At 38.5% G+C, this 21,043-nt stretch overlaps 1 protein-coding gene across 3 annotated transcripts in view; it reads left to right on the top strand.

Annotated features, from left to right (window-relative positions):
* Positions 1-21,043, top strand: part of JARID2 (jumonji and AT-rich interaction domain containing 2) — a 244,922-nt gene that overhangs the window by 146,484 nt on the left and 77,395 nt on the right. For all 3 annotated transcript variants that reach the window (XM_083360663.1, XM_083360661.1, XM_083360662.1), the window contains exon 3: positions 2,417-2,558. In XM_083360663.1, coding sequence (XP_083216789.1) covers positions 2,417-2,558 — 142 coding nt within the window. The remainder of the gene's footprint in view (positions 1-2,416; positions 2,559-21,043) is intronic.

Raw genomic sequence — 21,043 nt, 5'->3', positions numbered from 1 at the left:
ACTCCAATCAGTGTGATGATATTGGATGTGTTGCTGACAGCTGCCCTGCCCTTTAAAAACACACACCTGTTTTGGGTTTACTGGTCTCAAGAAGCACTGTCTGATGTGAACCATGCCTCGCAGAAAAGAGCTCTCAGAAGACCTACGATCAAGAATTGTTGACTTGCATGAAGCTGGAAAGGGTTACAAAAGTATCTCCAAAAGCCTTGATGTTCATGTGTCCACGGTAAGACAGACTGTCTACAAATGGAGAAAGTTTAGCACTGTTGCTCCCTAGGTGTGGTCATCCTGTAAAAATGACTGCAAGAGCACAGCGCATAATGCTTAATGAGGTAAAGAAAAATCCTAGAGTGTCAGCTAAAGACCTACAGAAATATCTGGCACATGCTAACATTTTTGTTGACACATCTACAATAAGGAAAACATTAAACAAGAATGGAGTACATGAAAAGACACCACGGAGGAAGCCATTGCTGTCCAAAAAAAATATTGTAGCACGTTTGAAGTTTGCAAAAGAGCACCTGGATGTTCCACAGCACTACTGGCAAAATATACTGTGGACAGATGAAACCAAAATTAAGTTGTTTGGGAAAAACACACAACACTATGTGTGGAGAAAAAAAGGCACAGCACACCAACATCAAAACCTCATCCCCACTGTAAAACATGGCGGAGGGAGCATCATGGTTTGGGGCTGCTTTGCTGCCTCAGGGCCTGGATGGATTGTTGTCATTGATGGGAAAATGAATTCCAGAGTTTATCAGGACATTTTGCAGGAAAACGTACGACCATCTGTCCGCCAACTGAAGCTCCGCAGAGGATGGGTGATGCAACAGGACAATGACCCAAAGCATACAAGTAATTCAACAAAACAGTGGCTTCAACAGAACAGAATACACCTTCTGGAGTGGCCCAGTCAGAGTCCTGACCTCAACCCGATTGAAATGCTGTGGCATGACCTTAAGAGAGCGATTCACACCAGACATCCCAAGAATATTGCTACACTGAAACAGTTTTGTGCAGAGGAGTGGTCCAAAATTACTCCAGATCATTGTGCAGGTCTGATCTGCAACTACAGGAAACGTTTGGTTGAGGTTATTGCTGCCAAAGGAGGGTCAACCAGTTATTAAGTCCAAAGGTTCACATACTTTTTCCACCCTGCACTGTGAATGTTTCCATCTTATGTTCAATAAAAACATGACAACAGCTAATGTTTGTGTAGTATTATTTTAAGCAGACTGTGTTTTTCTATTGTTGTGACTTACATGATGTTTAGAGCACATTTTATGGTCAATTCATGCAAAACTCCACGTAATCCCAAAGGGTTCACATACTTTTTCTTGCAACTGTACATTGATTATGTGCCATTAAGTCATGTTCAACTCCTAGCAACTGCAAATATCAGTTCATGCATACTAAGTGTAAAGGTGGCAACAGGCAGGGCTGTTGTGTGTGTAGGTAGTGAGACCTGTGCAGAGTGATCCTTCCCAAGTGTGCTTCAGGAGTCTGACAGTGTTTGGCTGAAACCGCTTATTATCTTTTGTGTTAAATAGAGATAAAGGTGATGGTGAAAAGTGGGAGAAAAAAATTAATTATCAAAGAAAAGAGGTGAGGGAGCACCTCTGTTTTTATTCATATATGCCATCACATTGAAATGTGTTATAGAATTATGGAAATTCTAGGATTTTCTCCAGTTTTTTACTGAACCCATTAAAGAGATTAGATCTAGAAAAAATAATAATCTAATGTTTAAAATGTAATTTCCTTCTTTTAAAAAAGTATCAAGCTCCCAAAATATGATCATGTGACAGGAATGGTGGTGTGGCAGTCATGACTTCCAGGAGGGGTCATAATTTTTTTCGAGTCCATTGTAACTTCGAACGGTCATTAAGCAACCAGTCCTAAATTGAGGATTACCTGTAATATGAAAAAATAGGTGTCCGTTGTTTGGGATGAAATAGAAATTCAGGTTTTATCTGTTACATCTAAAGCTTAGTGAATTGAGGTCTGTAATGCTGACAATTTACTGTACTTGACTGGCCTAAATTTCAATAAAATGAGATGGGACATGAATCAGCTAAAATCTCATCTTGGACAGAAAGTCAGTTACCTTTCCAGAAGGCACACAATCGCAGCAGTTTTCACAGGATTCAAAATATTGAGAGAAAAGACTGGAATAGATAACTGAGATAAGATTCATAATGTACATAAGCAGTATAATAAGTTCATTAAATATATTATTTAGCAATATTATTAGGCTACATTTTATATAGTTAATATTTTTAGAAAAGGATGCCTGGTGCCATAGCTATTCTTTGTCTCGCTGTGTGTGTATGTGTTTCTGGCTGTCTTTAGTATATTTTTGGAGTAGATTTGTGGCTATTTGTCTTAACTCTTTTGCTTTTTTTAATTACAGGACTCCTTGGTAATGGCCCATCTAAAGGATTAAGGCCAGGATCTGAACAGCTAGAGAATGAGAAGGATGATGCATCACAAGTATCCTCAACTTCCAATGATATCAGTTCTTCAGATTTTGAAGAAGGGCCCTCAAGGAAAAGGTAAGATTCTTTTAAATTCATATAATTTAATAGAATGTAGTCTTATAAATAAACCTAACAGTGGAGCCATGCTGAAGCATCTCATTAATTCAGTGGAAAGTCTGGGTGAAGATGAGGGACTTCCAAATGTAGATTTCACTCTACATGTTCACTGCATGGCCTCAAGAAAGACATCGCCAAAAGCCGTGTCTTCTCTGCTTCAAGAAAAGGATCTACGTAAAAGAATTACAAAAGCAAACCAAAAAATAATGTCAAAAACCCCCCTCATTGATATGTATGTTGCTTTTAATAATAAAATAATTATTTGCTTATAATGAAAAGCATTTTTCTTAGGGGGAAAAACTTTTCGTTTGGATTTGAAGCTCCTTCAAAATCTCAACCATCATAACCTTAATTTGAAGAGGTTTCTTTAAGGCATTGCTTGGTTTTCTGAAAGATTTGTTTTTAATTTTGCGGTGCTTGACTTGCTGAACAAAACATGCAGCTACACCAAAAGAGAGAGCTTAAAAGGCATAGATAATCAAAAATTGTTGCTAGCAAACAGAGCCCCGTTATAAACATGATAGTTATTCTAGTGGCTCTTGTAAAACAATATTTTAATAATGTTGCACTTTTCTCCTTAGATCAGTAATAAAATTCTTTTTGACTCTTGTTATGCTATATTCTGGGCCTCCTCCTAAATAGGAACAATAAAGTAAAATGGAGGATGTAGTTGAGCCTACATGTGTCAAAAATAAAATATATGCTACCATTATTTCATGTTTTGTATTGAAGAAGAAAATTGAATGCTTGAAGAAAAATGGTTAATAAAAGGCCATTCAGGTAATTCTGGACTAACAATAACACTTGGTACTAGAATTTCCACTGCTAAGCAGTGTGGTTGCAAAATGCAACTGTATCACTTATCAGGAACAATCCTTGTAGTCTCAGAGTTTATCTATCTATCGTATCTATCTATCTATCTATCTATCTATCTAATATCCCACCCATCTTGCTCCAGGCACCTCACAAAGTTTGTATTGTTAACTGAATCTCACTATCATTAGGTGAAGCACCTTCCTTCTGGCTTCCCACAATGAAAGTCAGTGGAAAAGCCAGCAGGAAGATGTAAGTCCCAGGTCCAAGTGGCTGCTGTGTGTAGGAGAGAGCAAGGGGATGGCAGTCGTGCAAGGGACATTGAGAGGGGGTATGCCAAAGATGCAGTACTAATCAAGGAAGGTGAGCAAAGGTGTGAGAGGATGCAAGAGAGGTGTGGTGGGGGTCAGAGGAAGTGTACGGGAGACACAGGCTGGCAGAGGGTGCACAGATAGAGGAGATTTGTATCTTGCAACTTTCCCTGTTGACTTCCCCATCGGTCTTCTGGGGAAGCCTACAGGGAAACTTACAAATGGTGATCACGTAATGGTGGGCCACTGTAACAGGTCATCAGTGTAAGCAAGTTGCCAAGCACACAGATTGCAATCACATGACTGCAGGGTGCCAGGACGGCAAAACTCCAAGGCTCAGTCATAACCAGTGTTCATTCAGTGCTGTCGTAACTTTGCAACAAATTGTCATAGGGCAAGGACTACCTGTAATATAGCTCTTATGTTCTCTGTTCTCTGAATATGCAGAGAGCACTTTCCCTAAACAATTTTGTTTTACGGTAACATTTAATTTAAGAAATGGGAGGGAACAAATTGTCAGTTCTGCTTGTGAAGAATCAGATCCATTTATAAATATGCATTTAAGTCTGAGAGAGAAACAATGATAAGTTACTTAAAATTTTGTACATAGAACTTTTAAAAAGTCAGCAACTTTGTCCCTCAGAAATGTCCAATAGCCTTAAAGACCCTCTACTTCAGGGGTGTCAAGCTGCCGGCCCACGGGCCGGACGCGTCACGACAAAACCGCGCCCACCCCATTGCCGGCAATGGGGAAAAAGTTCCGATACGTCGCGCGATGTCATGTGACGTTGCGAGTTTGACACCCCTGCTCTACTCTAACTAAACATACAATTTTTGAACTATTTTATAATTAGTGTTTGGGAAATGTGCTGTCACAGAAAATAATTCACTTTTTCTCACCTATTATTTGAATACATTTTATCTATACTTTGTCTTATTGACTTGACACAATTCGACTTATTGACACAATAACTTTCCTACTAATACTCAGTATTTTCCCGTGGGTTTAAGCAAAAGCTGAGGAAACTTGAAAGCAAGGAAAATACTGCAGTTTAATTAGAGTGTATTGATTTGCTTCTATTTCTTATTCAAGCAATTAATTATGTAAACAGCAGTGTGCATAATATTTAAATCAAGGAATTAATGGCAACCACAGGATAGATATGCCTTACAAACCTATTTTGCCTCAACTTGGCAACCTAGCTTACTGAAAAGAAGGTTTACATTGGGTGGTGAAAATAGAATTAGGAGACAAAATACACTATGAGCAACTTTTCAAAAATTGAAAAATAGAGATATCAGATAGCAGCATACTGTACTTTAATGTTCAATTAGTGCAACTCTTAAATATTTCTGTGGTTAAAATAGATGCTTTAAGTAAGTGATCATTGTAATGGTACTTAAGATTTGTAGATGATTTCAGGATCTGCCAAACTGAATGTATTTTATTATTATAATCCCATTTCCTCAGCCCATACCATTTGGGCAGGCAGGGGTGGCATGTTGCAGACCTTGTCAGCTAAAGAATTCCAACTGGTGGGGTCCAGGAAGAGATTGACATTCTCTCCATTGTCCACACCCTGTGGAATTATTCTCCCCCTCAGTGTCTCCCCCCCCTTCTCCTGGTCTTTTAAAAGATGTAAAAGCACTGCTCTGCTTTGTGGTATACAGAACAGCACACAGTCATAGAGCTCCTTACTGTTCTGAATACCTTCCCCTGCCTTTTAATTAACTTTTTAATACTAATTTTTAATCTGTTCTTGCTTTTTTAAATTGTAAATTTCATATATTGGTTTTATGTTTCCATTTCTTTCACTTGCACACTGCCCAGTTCCTCTATAAGGGAGACAGACGGTTTCAAAAATTTGATAAATTAAAAATAATGGTAAATTGAAAACCTTACTTTTAAACAATGCTATTTTAATGGGAATACCTAAATATCCATGGAGGGACTTACAATGCTTTCAGAAAGTATTCAGACCCCCTTCACTTTTGTCAATTTTGTTATGCTGCAGCCTGATTCTACAGTTATTGAAATTCATTTCCCCCCCATTTATCTACACTCAGTACCCCATAATGACCAAGTAAAAACAATTTTAGAAATGTCTGTAAATTTATTAAAAGGAGAAAACTGAAATGTCACATTGGCATAAATATTCAGATCCTTCACTCAGTACTTTATTGAAGCACCTTTGGCAGGCAGTAATTACAACCTCGAAACTTTTGGGGTACGATGTGACAAGCTTTGCACACTTGGATTGGGGGATTTTCTGCCATTTTTCCTTGCAAATCCTCTCAAGCTCAGTCAGGTTGGATGGCAACCATAGGTGGAAAGCCATTTTCAGGTCCCTCCAGGGATGTTCAATAAGGTTCAAGTCAGGGCTCTGTCTGAGCCACTCTAAGACATTCACAGAGTTATCCCTAAGCCACTCCTGTGTTGTCTTGGCTGTGTGCTTAGGATCATTGTCACGTTGGAAAGCGAACCTTCAGCCCAGTCTGAGGTCTTAAACACTGTAGAACAGGTATTCATTAAGGATATTTCTGTACTTTGCTCCATTCAGCTTTCCCTCAACCGTGACTAGTCTCCCAGTCTATCCTGCTGAAAGAGACCCCCACAGCATGATGTTGCCACCACCATGCTTCACGGTTGGGATGATATTGGGTAGGTGATGAGTGGTACCTAGTTTCCTCCAGACATAATGCTTAGAATTGAGGCCAAACAGTTCATTCTTGATTTCATCAGACCGGAGAATCTTGTTCCTCACAGTATGAGAATCAGGTGCTTTTTTAAAAAACTCCTAGCGGGCTTTCGTGTACTTTACACTGAGTAGATGCTTCCGTCTAGCCACTCTGCCATAAAGGCAAGATCGGTGGAGGGTTGCAATGATGGTTGTCCTTCTGGAACTCTGTCCCATCTCCACACAGCATCTCTGGAGCTCAGTCAAAGTGACCATCGGGTTCTTAGCCACTTCTCTTACAAAGCCCCCTCTCCCTCGATTGCTCCGTTTGACCAGACGACCAGCTCTTGGAAGAGTCCTGGTTGTGCCAAACGTCTTCCATTTGAGAATTATGGAGCCCACTGTGCTCCTAGGAACCTTTAGTGCAGCAGAAATGTTATTGTAGCCTTCCCCAGATCTGTGCCATACAATAAGCTAGTCTCTGAGATCTGCAGGCAGTTCCTTTGACCTCACAGCTTTTGCTCTGCTACAGTATGCATTGTCAGCTGTAAGGCCTTCTATTGAGAGGTGTGTGTGTCTTTCCAAATCATGTCCAATCAGTTTAATTTACCACAGGTGGACTCCAATCAGAGTGTAGAAACATGTCGGCAAGGATCAGGAGAATGGAAGGCACCTGAGCTAAATTTCACGTGTTGTTGCAAAGGGTCTGAATACTTAGCCAATGTCATATTTCAGTTTTTTCTTTTTAATAAATTTATAGACATTTCTAAAATTTTGTTTTCACTTTGTCATTATGGGGTACTGAGTGTAGATTAGTGAGAAAAAATGAATTTCAACCACTGTAGAATCAGGCTGCAGCATAACAAAATTGACAAAAGCAAAGGGAGTCTGAATACTTTCTGAATGCACTGTATGTATTCAGCAAAATACAATGTCTAAAAATAGAAAACTGTACAATAACAAAGAAGATGAATGCTGTGTGGGATTTAGAACTATAACAACTAGGGCAATGTATCTAAGTGAGTTGGAGTCACCCATAACCTGTTCTTACAAAGCAGTCATGATATGATAATAGCTATGTCAAAATTTTCCTTTGAGTGCAATTGAAAATTTAGCTGCGGTTATTTTATTGGTGTTTTTCTTTGAATCTACATACCCTCTGTGTGTGTGTGTGTGTGTGTGTGTGTGTGTGTGTGTAAAGGTAAAGGTAAAGGTTCCCCCGCACATGGCGTGCTAGTCGTTTCCAACTCTAGGGGCCGGTGCTCATCTCCATTTCAAAGCTGAAGAACCAGCGTTTGTCCGAGAACTTCTCTGTGGTCATGTGGCCGGCATGACTAGATGCCAAAGGCGCATGGAACGCTGTTACCTTCCCACCGTAGTGGTCCCTATTTTTCTACTTGCATTTTTACATGCTTTCGAACTGCTAGATTGGCAGAAGCTGGGACGAGTAACAGGCGCTCACTCTGTTACGCGGCACTCGGGATTCGACCTGCCAAACTGCCGACCATGTGTGTGTGTGTGTGTGTGTGTGTGTGTGTGTGTGTGTGTGTGTGTGTAATATTGCATAACATGAAATATAGCAATTATGGGGTTATATTATTATCTACAGTTTGGTAAAGTTTGCCCCCTAGTGGTTAAAATGTTCCTGTATTCCTTTAGCAAGAATGATCGCATGCTGCCACTTAAAATATGCATTTAATTAAAGAGCATGCAATCTAGGCTGTCAATGATTCTCACACTCCCATAACTAACATATGCAATGTTTTAGTTTTCTAGTGCTGCAATGCCACATGTTCTGTATATATCTAGCTATGTGCACTGGAACAAACTGCATGCTTTGTACCAACAAACAAAGCAAAGGCCTATGTATGTTCCTTATTGAGTAGTAAATCAGGTTTAGGCACTGATAGAATCTTGTTCTAATTAAATTGCTCCAAGCTTTTCCACAGAAGACCATTTCTATATTATTCTACCAGCAGCCAGTGTCTTGATGAAAACAAGCTAGAAAAACTTGAACCCATGTCTGCTGGGGAATCTGACATAGAGATTCTACATTGTATATACATTGTGTTGATAACCAGGGGTGAAAATGAGTTCAACAGCATTATTTAGGATATTAATACTTGCCAAGCTGTTGAAAGTATCCAGAATCAGGCAATACCTTTATTGACCAGCCAAAACACACCAATTGAGCAAAATTTGTGTCTTTTTCAAAAGGTATGATTTTGTACTCAACAAAGAAATTGATAGGTGCTTCTTGCCAGTTACTTAGAGGTCCTCATCCCATTTCCTAACACACAATAAGTATCTTGAAAGGGTTTTTCATTGTACCATGCAGCTCCATCTGGATTAGTGTACTGTATAACAAGGACAACTCTCCATGTAGGACTGGAAATTAGTGTCCAATGAAGGATGAAATAAACACTGACATGTATTGATGTTGGATTGGCTGATTTAGGAATTCCATGCTACAGAACAGAGGTATAAAGTGGTACAATCATTAAAGAGTCTTATATTGTGCAATATGTTTCCTTATCTATTTATCCTATTGCAACCTACTAATCGTGTGGTTCCTTATAGTTTAATGGTTTAGCCTGGTCATTCTTAGACAACAAGTTTGTTGTTGTTGTTAGTTGCGAAGTTGTGTCCGACCCATCACGACCCCATGAACAACGTTCCTCCAGGCCCTCCTGTCCTCTACCATCTTCTGGAGTCCATTTAAGTTCACGCCTACTGCTTCAGTGACTCCATCCAGCCACCTCATTCTCTGTCGTCCCCTTCTTCTATTGCCCTCAACCTTTCCCAGCATTAGGCTCTTCTCCAGTGAGTCCTTTCTTCTCATTAGGTGGCCAAAGTATTTGAGTTTCAACTTCAGGATCTGGACTTCTAAAGAGCAGTCAGGGTTGATCCCCTCTAGGACTGACCGGTTTGATCGCCTTGCACTCCAAGGGACTCGCAGGAGTCTTCTTCAACACCATAGTTCAAAGGCTTCAATTCTTTGGCACTCAGCCTTTCTTATGGTCCAACTTTCACAACCATACATTGCAACTGGAAAGACCATAGCCTTGACAATATGCACTTTTGTTGGCAGGGTGATGTCTCTGCTTTTTAGTGTGCTGTCTAGATTTGCCATGGCTTTCCTCTCCAGGAGCAAGCGTTTTTTTAATTTCTTGGCTGCAGTCCCCGTCTGCGGTGATCTTGGAGCCCAGGAAAATAAAATCTGTCATTACCTCCATTTCTTCCCTATCTATTTGCCAGGAATTGAGAGGGCTGGATGCCATGATCTTGGTTTTCTTAATGTTTAGTTTCAACCCAACATTTTCACTCTCCTTCTTCACTCGCAACAAGGCTCTTCATTTTCTGCCATTAGAGTGTTATCATCTGCATATCTTAGATTGTTGATATTTCGCCTAGCAATTTTAATTCCAACTTTTGATTCATCTAGCCCTGCCTTTCTCATGATGTGCTCTGCATATAAGTTAAACAGGCAGGGTGACAGTATACAGCCTTGCCGGACTCCTTTCCCAATTTTGAACCAATCAGTGGTTCCGTGTCCAGTTCTCACTGTTGCTTCTTGACCCGCATATAGGTTTCTCAAGAGACAAATAAGATGGTCTGGTACTCCCATCTCTTTAAGAACTTCCCACAGTTTGTTGTGATCCACACAATCAAAGGCTTTAGCATAGTCAATGAAGCAGAAGTAGATGTTTTTCTGGAACTCCCTAGCTTTCTCCATGATCCAGCGCATGTTGGCAATTTGATCTGTAGTTCCTCTGCCTCTTTGAAATCCTGCCTGTACTTCTGGTAGTTCTCGATCCACATACTGCTGGAGTCTAGCTTGTAGGATTTTAAGCATAACTTTACTAGCATGTGAAATGAGTGCAATGGTGCGATGGTTTGAACATTCTTTGGCACTGCCTTTCTTTGGAATTGGAATGTAAACTGATCTTTTCCAATGGCCACTGTTGAGTTTTCCAAATTTGCTGGCAAATTGAGTAAAGCACTTTTACTGCATCTCCTTTTAAGATTTTGAATAGCTCAGCTGGAATACTGTCACCTCCACTAGCTTTGTTGTTGCTCAGCTTACCTAAGGACCATTTCACTTCACATTCTAGGATGTCTGGCTCGAGGTCAGTGACGATGTCATTGTGGTTATCAGGGACGTTAAGCTCATTCTTGTATAGTTCTTCTGTGTAATTTTGCCACCTCTTCTTAATCTCTTCTGCCTCTGTTAGGTCCCTGCCATTTTGGTCCTTTATCATGCCCATTTCTGTATGAAATGTTCCCTTCAACTCTCCAATTTTCTTGAAGAGATCTCTCGTCCTCTCTATTCTATAGTTTTCTTCTATTTCTTTGCACTGTTCATTTAAGAAGGCATTCTTATCTCTTCTAGCTATTCTCTGGAATTCTGCATTCAATTGGGTGTATCTTTCTTTTTCTCCCTTGCCTTTCGCTTCCCTCCTGTCCTCAGCTATTTGCAAAGCTTCCTCAGACAACCATTTTGCTTTCTTCCATTTCTTTTTCTCTGGGATGGTTTTAGTTGCTACTACTTGTACAATGTTGCGAACCTCCGTCCATAATTCTTCAGGCACTCTGTCTATCAGATCTAATTCCTTAAATCTATTTGTCACCTCTGCTGTATATTCGTCAGGGATATGATTTAGTTCATACCTGAGTGGCCTAGTGCTTTCCCCTACTTTCTTCAGTTTAAGCCTAAATATTGCAACGAGAAGCTCATGGTCTGAGCCATAATCAGCTCCTGGTCTTGTTTTTACTGACTGTATAGAGCTTTTCCATCTTTGGCTGCAGAGCATATAGTCAATCTGATTTCTGTGTTGACCGTCTGGTGATGTCCATATGTAGAGCTGTCTCTTGGGTTGTTGGAACAGAGTGTTTGCTATGACCATCGTATTCTCTTGACAAAATTCTATCAGCCTGTGCCCTGCTTCATTTTGTACTCCAAGGCCAAACTTGCCTGTTATTTGGTTATCTTTTGGCTTCTTACTTTAGCATTCCAATCCCCCATGATGATAAGGACATCATTTTTTAGTGTTAGTTCTATAAGGTGCTGTAGGGCTTCATAGAACCGGTCAATTTCATCCTCTTCAGCACCGGTGGTTGGGGCATAGACTTGGACTACTGTGATATTGAATGGTTTGCCTTGGATTCGAACCGAGATCATTCTGTCATTTTGGGGATTGTATCCCAGTATTGCTTTTCCTACTCTTTTATTGACTATGAAGGCTACTCCATTTCTTCTGAGGGATTCTTGCCCGCAGTAGTATACCTGATGGTCATCTGAATTAAATTCACCCATTCCTGTCCATTTTAGTTTGCTGATTCCTAAGATGTCGATGTTCAGTCTTGTCATCTCTTGTTTGACCACGTCCAGCTTTCCTTGATTCATGGATCTTACATTCCAGGTTCCTATGGAGAAAAAATCTTTACAGCATCGGACTTTCCTTTCACCACCAGATACATCCACAGCTGAGCGTCCTTTCGGCTTTGGCCCAGTCGCTTCATTCTTTCTGGCGCTACTAGTACTAGCCTTCTGCTCTTCCCCAGTAGCATATTGGACGCCTTCCAACCTGAGGGGCTCATCTTCCACCATCATATCTTTTTGCCTTTTGGTACTGTCCATGGGGTTTTCATGGCAAAGATACTGGAGTGGGTTGCCATTTCCTTCTCCAGTGGATCGCGTTTTGTCAGAACTTTCTGCTATGACCTGTCGATCTTGGGTGGCCCTGCACGGCATAACTCATAGATTCATTGAAGTACGCAAGCCCCTTTGCCACGACAAGGCAGTAATCCATGAAGGAGGACAACAAGTTAGTGTTGGAGTATTCAGTGTCCTTCATTTTTGTGGCTTAAAGTTGTCCGCTACTGAAGCATTTTTCTCTTCCCAAAAGCTCATTAAACCCTTTATTTAACTATATGAATAACCCTATAGGGATTAGTTACATAATAGAGTGATTGTCCTATCAGACCTTCAAATGCAATAGGCTGAAACAGAGTATGCGTGATACTTAAAAATGTATTCAAAGTCAAAGCTTATCTATAATGAAGTAATAATTATGAGTCTTCTTTGGGGACCATTTGTCTTTATAATTTAACAAAAAAATCCCATCCAGTAGCACTTTGAGAACTACCATATGAATTATAATGGTTTAATCCTGTTCAAGTGCATATCTGGAATTTTTGCATGGAATGCAGTGAGTCATTAACCATAGGTGTTTGAAATTGATTTGTTTAACATGTAAAAGTTACATTTAGATTATTTTTTAATGAATGCATGGGATACTTTTGCCAGTTCAGCAGGCATTAATTCATAATACGCTTATCAAAAGAAAAAAAGAGTTTCAGTGAATAAATCAAGTCCATTGAAGCATTTTGCATTTGTTTTAACTGCAGAACTTGGGGGGAAAATATCCCTATAGAAGCAATACACTCTTAGAAGGTGAAGCAAATAGGAAAATGTTAACATTTTTGCATAATTTTGGAACATATTATTTAAAGGATGGAATCACTTGTAATGAAAAATGCCATAGTAGCTATGTTAACCACAAGACTAGTCAGCATCTCTGTATTACAGTAATATGTTTATTAAAGGGGAGAGATTTATTACAATATTAAGAAAAACTAGAGTATCCATCCTACCTCTAGTTGAAGTTTACCACAAATGTTCATGCTAAACAGGAGAACTAAATTGCAGTTGCCACTGCTATCCATATCACTGCTATCTATAAAATAGTAATGTATGTTATGGCATTTTATGTATTTTTCAGTAATAATTATTACAGATTCACAATATTTTATTGTTGTGTTGTCTGGTCTAAAAACCATAATAAGGATTTTTTTTCAATTAAACAATCGGGGATCACCTGCTGCCGGCGTCAACTTCCCTCCGCCCTGTGCGTTCCCACAGTGCCACCGGTCAGAGAATGTCGGCTGGTGGCCCCCAGGGGGAGGGCCTTATGGGCGCCCCGGCTTTATGGAATCAGCTGCCGGTTGAGCTCCGGATGGCACCTGACCTTCGCTCTTTCCGACACGGTCTGAAGACCTACCTATTTGAACAAGCCGGCCTGGCCTGATGGGGGATGTGCTGGGGTTTTTATTGGGGATTTTTATATTATTCTACTGTTTTTAGCTTGGGCTCTTATTTAATTCTTTTTTTTTAATTTTTGTATTCTGTATTTTTATATGTGCCCTGTTCACCGCCCTGAGTCCTTCGGGAGAAGGGCAGTATACAAATATAATAAATGAAATGAAATGAAATGAAATGTAAAATATTATGCAAGCTTGCATCAGATGAGAGTTAAAGAATGTTCCAGCCTTGTGTCCCCTTGTAATCTTGAGGTGGGGGGGAGTAGTTGCAATTTTTCAGGTTACATTGTGTCAGTTGATGAAAAGGTTTCAGGATTTGCAACCAAAGTCAACTTCATTTTAGGAGCAGTACAGATCCCTTGATAAATGAAAAACTGACATGGAACCAAGCTAGAAAGTTCTACCATTTTATGTTAAAGGTATCCCATCTTCTTCCAATGCAAGATTCTGCTGATGAATACCAGTTACACTTACAAAAAATGTTAAACATCTTGATTGGCCAACTCAGGGTGACAAAAAACGTATGAAAGCTATATTTACATTTATCATATCAGTAATAGTAAATTAAAATTATGGTTTGTGAATTAAAAAAAAGATTTTGTTCAGGAGAGGACTTGCAGTCTTTAAACGGCTTCCAAAGTTTTCCCTGGCTATATTTGTTCTATGAGGGTGTGTTTTTAGTTTTAAATTATTCCAGGCAAATAAGATTAATTTAAATCAAAATGTGTAGCACAATACTATATAAGATACCACTGCTGTTATCTACAGTGCTATAATGGAATGATGGCTCCATAAAAGAAAAAAAAAGTTGTACTTGCAGAACAGTTTGAAGAGTGAAATTATGTTTATTTTCCACATGAGTCATATTATGCCTTAAACTTACTGGCTCCTGCCAAGTTAAATGAAGATTTAAATGATAAAATGATATTGTCATATAAAAGTAGGATTCTCACTTATTCAAACAGACAAACTAGAAAATGAAATGATGGTTTGTTTTACATTTCTTTCTCTGTTTTATTGCTTCCAAAACAAACTAGAGTTCTGGTTTATAGAGCATACCAAGCAAACCATTGAGAGAGTAATCTGTATTTGGCCATGCCCACTTATGGGAGGAATTAATAGGCATAGTTATTCTTGTTTGGGGCTAAGCCAGTGATGGCGAACCTTTTAGATACTGAGTGCCCAAAAACCACCTCGCCCGCCCTGCCTGTCTGCATGGCCACCTATCACCTCCACGGCCCGCCGCAACAGATCGTCCAGGCGGCCCTGCAGTGCCATGGTGGCCACACCCTCTGCCTGAACTCCGCAGCATTATCTCCGTGTGACGGGGCATGAGGGCGGAATCTTTTCCTTGCTGCCTGGCTACCATGTCCTTGGCTGCGCTGCTCCACATGGGCTGCGCCCGGGGCAACTCTCCTCTGGGGGGGGCTGCTGGTTAGGCGGGTGCGGGGGGAGGCAAGGCTCAGGCGACAGTGCGCATGCCCACAGAGAGGGCTCTGAGTGCCACCTCTGGAACACGTGCCATAGGTTCGCCACCACTGGGCTAAGCCATGACGTGAACAAAAAAAAACAAAGAACAGTTTCATCAAAAATACTAACTTGGTGGTTTTATATTTGTACTTTCAAATATCACTGTGCCTAAGGTCAGGGATCGGTATTAATTAAGTCTAGGATTGTTTATAGTACATGCATTAGGTTATGACTGTCAAGAGTTTTTATAAATGTCAAAAGAACATTACAAATAGAGAAGGAAACTTATTTGCCTTTGGGTAAAATCCAGTATGTATCACCCTTCACCAACCTGACCTTTTCTGATGTGTTGTGACTGCAAATCCCAATATTCCCAGCCAGTCTGGGGAAGGTTGTATTCAATATTTCAGTGACCTTCTTAGCATGCCCCATAAATCCTTAAGTGAATAACTATTTCACATGACATCAGTCCTTAATCCAGACCTGCACTGAGACTGTCTCACCAAGCTGAACACAGCCCATTGGTTATGTATGGCAGCTCACCAGGGACATGATAACTCTCTTATCTTGGCTGCCTGCCCAGGATTGCAAAATGGGATGGGACACGTCCAGCACCTGGCAAGCTGCCGTGTTCATCACAACTTAATTGTGCATTTCTCATTTGATTTCATTCAATAGAAGATTTGGAAGTTATCATATGAATTGATTCTCGGTGTGTGCTGTTTCTTTTCTGCAATTCAGTCCCTCGTGCTCTGTCTCCAACAAGCAATAGAATTTATATATGCCCAATCATACCATGTTGGAAAAAGAAAATAGTATACCTTAGATGACACATCTGAACCAAAGCTTATTAATGTCAGACATATAATGTTTGATATGAGTCAGAACTAGAATCATTTATATATATACATATATATACATACATACACACACTTGTATGCCGCCCTATCTCCCGAAGGACGCAGGGTGGCTAACAACAATAAAATACAAATAAATACAAATATTAAAAAAGAATTAAATTGTGTCAAAGTCCCACTAAAACCAATAAAAACATTTAAAATCATAATTAAAAACCCTATTATCATCAGTCCAGGTCGGCCTGTTGGAAAAGATATGTCTTAAGGTCACGGTGAAAGGACCGAAGGTCTGGGGCCATCCGAAGCTCCTGGGGGAGTTGATTCCACCAAGCAGGTGCCCCAACAGAGAAGGCCCTCCCCCTGGGGTTCGCCAGCTGACATTGTCTGGCCGACAGCACCCTGAGGAGGCCCTCTCTGTGTGAGCGCACAGGGTGATGGCATTACCTCCTAGTGTAACATTGAAAGAGATCTTTATGGCAGCCTTAAAGTCAAGTACATTCCTGCTTACATATCATAATGCTAGCCAGACGAAATATTCTGTGTAGTACAAAAGGTTGCTCTTTTTTGAGGGATTTTGATTTCATCTAACCAAAATAATCTCTAAGCTGTGTCAGTTTTGTAAGAGGAATATCTCTGTTGTCATCAAAAACTGGCAGATCTGTACATCAGTGATACTTATAACTGTGTATTACATTTTAACTATATAAAACATAAATAAAACATGTATTTATCTTTTGTCTTTGACTCTTAAGATCTCAATATTCCCTGTGTTTTTTTGAAAAATGAATGAACAAAAATTAGATTGTAAAGCAAATATATGAAGGAAAACTAAATGGATCAAAAGGCAAGAAACCAAGAAAGTTAGGAATGAAGTTGATGAGATCCTCAAAAAGGGTATGGTGATAAATAGAAAATATAAAGAGATATATTACCGCAAATTACATTCAGTTATTCTTCATTTTCTTGTTCTTTTTCATGACATAATTTCTTTGTCTTCCTATTTCTCATGTCTTTTGTGAATTTTGCACAAAGGAATAGACTGATGAGTTTGTATATATCATAAAGAGCTTTGGCTAAAAAAGGTTTTATATAGTAATATCCAGAGAAGGCTTGATGGCGATTTATAAGTAGTTAGGAAAACTCAGTATTGGTTGAAACCAAGAACTCATAGTTTGAAGCTTACATCTTTTTTCTAATTTTACATTTTTGCAGTTAGATTTGTGGGAGATCATTTCGAATAGGAAATAAGGGAACCACCTTTTGGAGGTTAGTAGAAAGAAAATGCCAAGCCAAAACTTTAGAACTATGTCCTAATTCAGCATTCTGGGCCATACATCATATTCACTTTAAAAAAAAAACTAATGTCTGTCCCTTAAAAGCAACTTTACTCCACAATTCACTCAGCATTCACCTATTTTTTCTAGGCATTAATGGTAGGAGTGGGGAGGACTTTCCCCCTTAGGATAATCCACAAGGCCCAGACACTCAGTTTTCATTAACACCACAAAACTCCCCCCCCCAGTAATTTATCGTCCTTCTAAAAAGAGACATATAAAGCAAAACACAAAATTATTGTTTCCATTTTGTAACAAGCATCATTCTACTTAGCCAATAAATGAAGTTGTCTAGCAATTACTGATATACAATCTGTCTAGCTATTTTCTAAATCTTCTCTGGCGGAAAGTGATTGCTGTCTGCTGGAAAACAATTACTCTAAAGAAATCCAGGTTTCTGGTGTAGCTGTTGTGTGTAAAATTTTTTTCCCCTAAACAGGAAATGAAGTAGGAGGAATCAAGTCAAATCTTTATTATGGTCATAAAGCAACATAAGGATGAAGCTTAAACAATTAATAATTTTAAAAACTAAAAAAATATAAAATACACAAAGTTAAAAAAGAATTTAAAAAACTAAAAGATTATATATAAGAAGATTTTTTTTAAAAAAATGATAGAAAGGGGTAAAAAATTAAAAACCTTATTAGAAAGGTAGGAGGAAGATAATGAAATGGCAGCACTTAACAAACCTGACTGAACTTGGGAACAAAGGTCTGGACCTGGTTGGTTTGGGATGAGTAAACCCTGAGTTGTTGGCTAGGTTGTTAGTTTAAAAAGTGTCCCCAAATAGGCAGTAGCAAACCACCTCTGCATTGCTGCCAAAGAAATTCCATAAATATTCACATACAGCCACTGGCACCGGTAGGTAAACTCACTGTAAGGGTGGAGTTTCTTGGAGGGACAGAGTGAAAACTCAAGTTGACTGTAACAATATTGTGTATCGACTGGAGATTTTTTGCTTTTTTGGTTTATCTCAATTTCTGGGCAGGTTCTCTATGTGAATATGTCGAATTCATGGACAAGGTGAAACTGCAAATTAAATAAATGCAGTCAAATGTGTGTTGCAGCATACCAATTACAGCCACTTTCTGCCCTGAAGTTCCTCTCTCCTCAAGAAAAATTATACTTTGAAAGAGTGCTTATGGCTATTTCAAAGCATAGCTATAAGAATTCAAAATTACCATTGTTTCCACCAGTTGTAGACAATGAAACTTTGTATGCGAATATCTCTATAAAGAATGCCGGATATAGTACACTAGAGACCAGAAACGACACAGTAGATTTATTGGATTGTGACTGCATTGTATTCTAATTTGACCATAACTAATCTAATTTAAGTTTCTTTGGGGACTTGATTGTTTCTCTCTGTTTTATGAAGCAATAATTATTAAATATCCTTTTTTATTATAGAAGTAAAATGAAAGAAGCATAAATATCATTTTACAGCGGAGTTTAGCACTCTACCCCATTTCTTGATATTCAGCTCTTCGCCATTAGGTCTGCTGGCTAAGACTTGTAGCAGTTAGAGTGCATCAGGATAACCAAATATTATCTGTCCCTGGTTTAGAGTAATTTACATTTATATATTTTGATAAGCTGATTTAGTGCTTTTTGTAAACCTAGTCATTATACTTTGCAAACTAGTTTACAGCTTAGTGTGATATTTTGATTAAAGAAGTGAAAATTTTTTAAACCAGGGATAAAGAGTAAAAAAATAAAATGGTATTCAAGTAGTCTTACTTTATTTGAACAAATGCTATTACTGCAGTTACAGTAATTTTCACCATTACTTCTTAAAATGGAAAGTCTTTTATGTCAGATTCCATAAAGTAGCAAATCTTTTATATCACACTGCTATTATTAGAATGGCTATTAAAATCAGTCTATAGGACATACGATGGAAGGATTGTTGAATTTGGGTGTCTGCAATGGGTTTAGTAGCTCTTGAACTTTATTATTTATTTATGTATATCCTGCCCTTATTATTTTTAATTTTATTGCTAGCTATGATTTTATATTGAAAGGAGAAGATGCATATTGAAGCTGAGTCATGAAAGAAATATTAAACTCAGTAATATTTTGAATACATTTTATTCCAACAGCATTTGACCTTTTATTAGAACTGCGCAAGTTCTAATGAAAGGAATTTTTTTCACCCTGAAGCTACATTTTTGCGAATTGTGGAATATTCTGGAGACCTTAGATTAATCTATAATGTTTCAATAGCATTTGACTGAGTTCTGCTTTGAAATTAGTGCAACAATATAATGGAAAGAGTGTGTTTTTAATTCCCAGATTTCTTCCTTTGAATAAATGTGATTTGAACATGTAAAATACATTGTTAAGTGTGAGTATATATAGTAATTATGTCTACTCTACTTTCAAAAATATTAGTTTAAAAATGGGAAATAACACCATTTGGGAATTGGAACTTTACGGTGAAATATTGTAAGACTATTGATTCTCCTCCCAATCCTTTGTAAATACTATTTTCTCTATTAATTGCTTTGCCAATAATTTGTGGGATACTTACCATTAGTGACTAATAGTGTACATGGCTTTGGATCTGAATATATTTACTCCATTAATTTCAACATTTCCCACTCTTTGTTTTAACTGATTAAAAAGCTGAGAATTTGTAATGTTAATGCACCTGTTTATAACAGGTTATAATACCATAAATCAATATATATTGTTAATAGCATCCTTACTTTTGGCTAATAGCATCCTGTACTTCATGCCTAAATTGCAGGAAACCTCCTGTTGCTTTTGCTCATTTATCTACCTTTAATACAAACTTTACTATTTTGTCTTGCTGTAATTATTTTTATTTGGTTACTGACACTTTCTCATATCAAAATAGAGAGAATGACTAACAAATCCAGAGTAAATATCTTGAATTGTAAATATGCATAAAAGAGTTATGAAAACCTGAACTTTTTAAACTGAGTGGGTGGATAGGTTAGTGGTGCGTAGCTCAATAAGTAAGTCTTCACATTTTTCAGAAATAGGTAAAATTATGGTATGTGAAAAACCAGAAAATGAGTAATTCATTCCCACAGTAAAACTCCAGAGAAAGCCTAAATTGCAAATGTCATAACCACAACATTTTGACCTTTTGTTTGAACCTCGTGAACGTCTTTCCTTTTATGCCACTGTTAATCAGTGTAACACTTGCAACAGTGATGCTTTAGCTCAGGGATGTCAAACTGCCGGCCCGCAGGCCAGACACGTCATTCGGAAGCCACACCCACCCCATTGCTGGCAATGGCAAAACTGTCCCAATACGTTGCGCGATGTCACATGACGTCGCGAGTTTGACATGTCTGCTTTATTTATTTTTTTATTTTATTTTAATTCCATTTACGTATATCCCGCCCTTCTTTGAAGACTCAGGGCGGCTTACAAGCTTAGCAGTAGCCTTCATTCTATGTATATACCTGCTTATTTGGGTGGCTTTATATGATGTTTGTTGAAATGCTCCTGCTGGTCTCATTCTACATTCCAAATAAGTATAGATTGGACATTCCTACTGTATACATATGTATTGCTCTGTAAAACAGACAGATTTTATCAACAGGATTGGAGATAGGTTAGCCTGAAAGTAAATGACTGATTTGAACTTCATAACTGAGCAACTGCCTGTGGTGACAGGGTGATCGCCTCTTTTTACAATTAAATGGGGTTTTAAAAAACATTAATTTATATTATAGAACATTTGTCAACTTCAGCTGCAATGTGAAAATGGACAATTCAACTTAATCATTTAAAATAGTTAAAAATATTTTTTAATTTTTGTCATTCACATTTCATTTTGTCCCTCCTTTGGCATCCTTTCTTTAATTATTCTATTCCATTATTTCTTCGATATTAGTG

The sequence above is a fragment of the Vipera ursinii genome, assembly GCF_947247035.1.
Source record: "Vipera ursinii genome assembly, chromosome: 3".
Taxonomy (NCBI): Eukaryota; Metazoa; Chordata; class Lepidosauria; order Squamata; family Viperidae; genus Vipera; species Vipera ursinii.
Note: the sequence above shows the minus strand (reverse complement) of the source record. Positions and strands in the feature narration are given on the sequence as shown.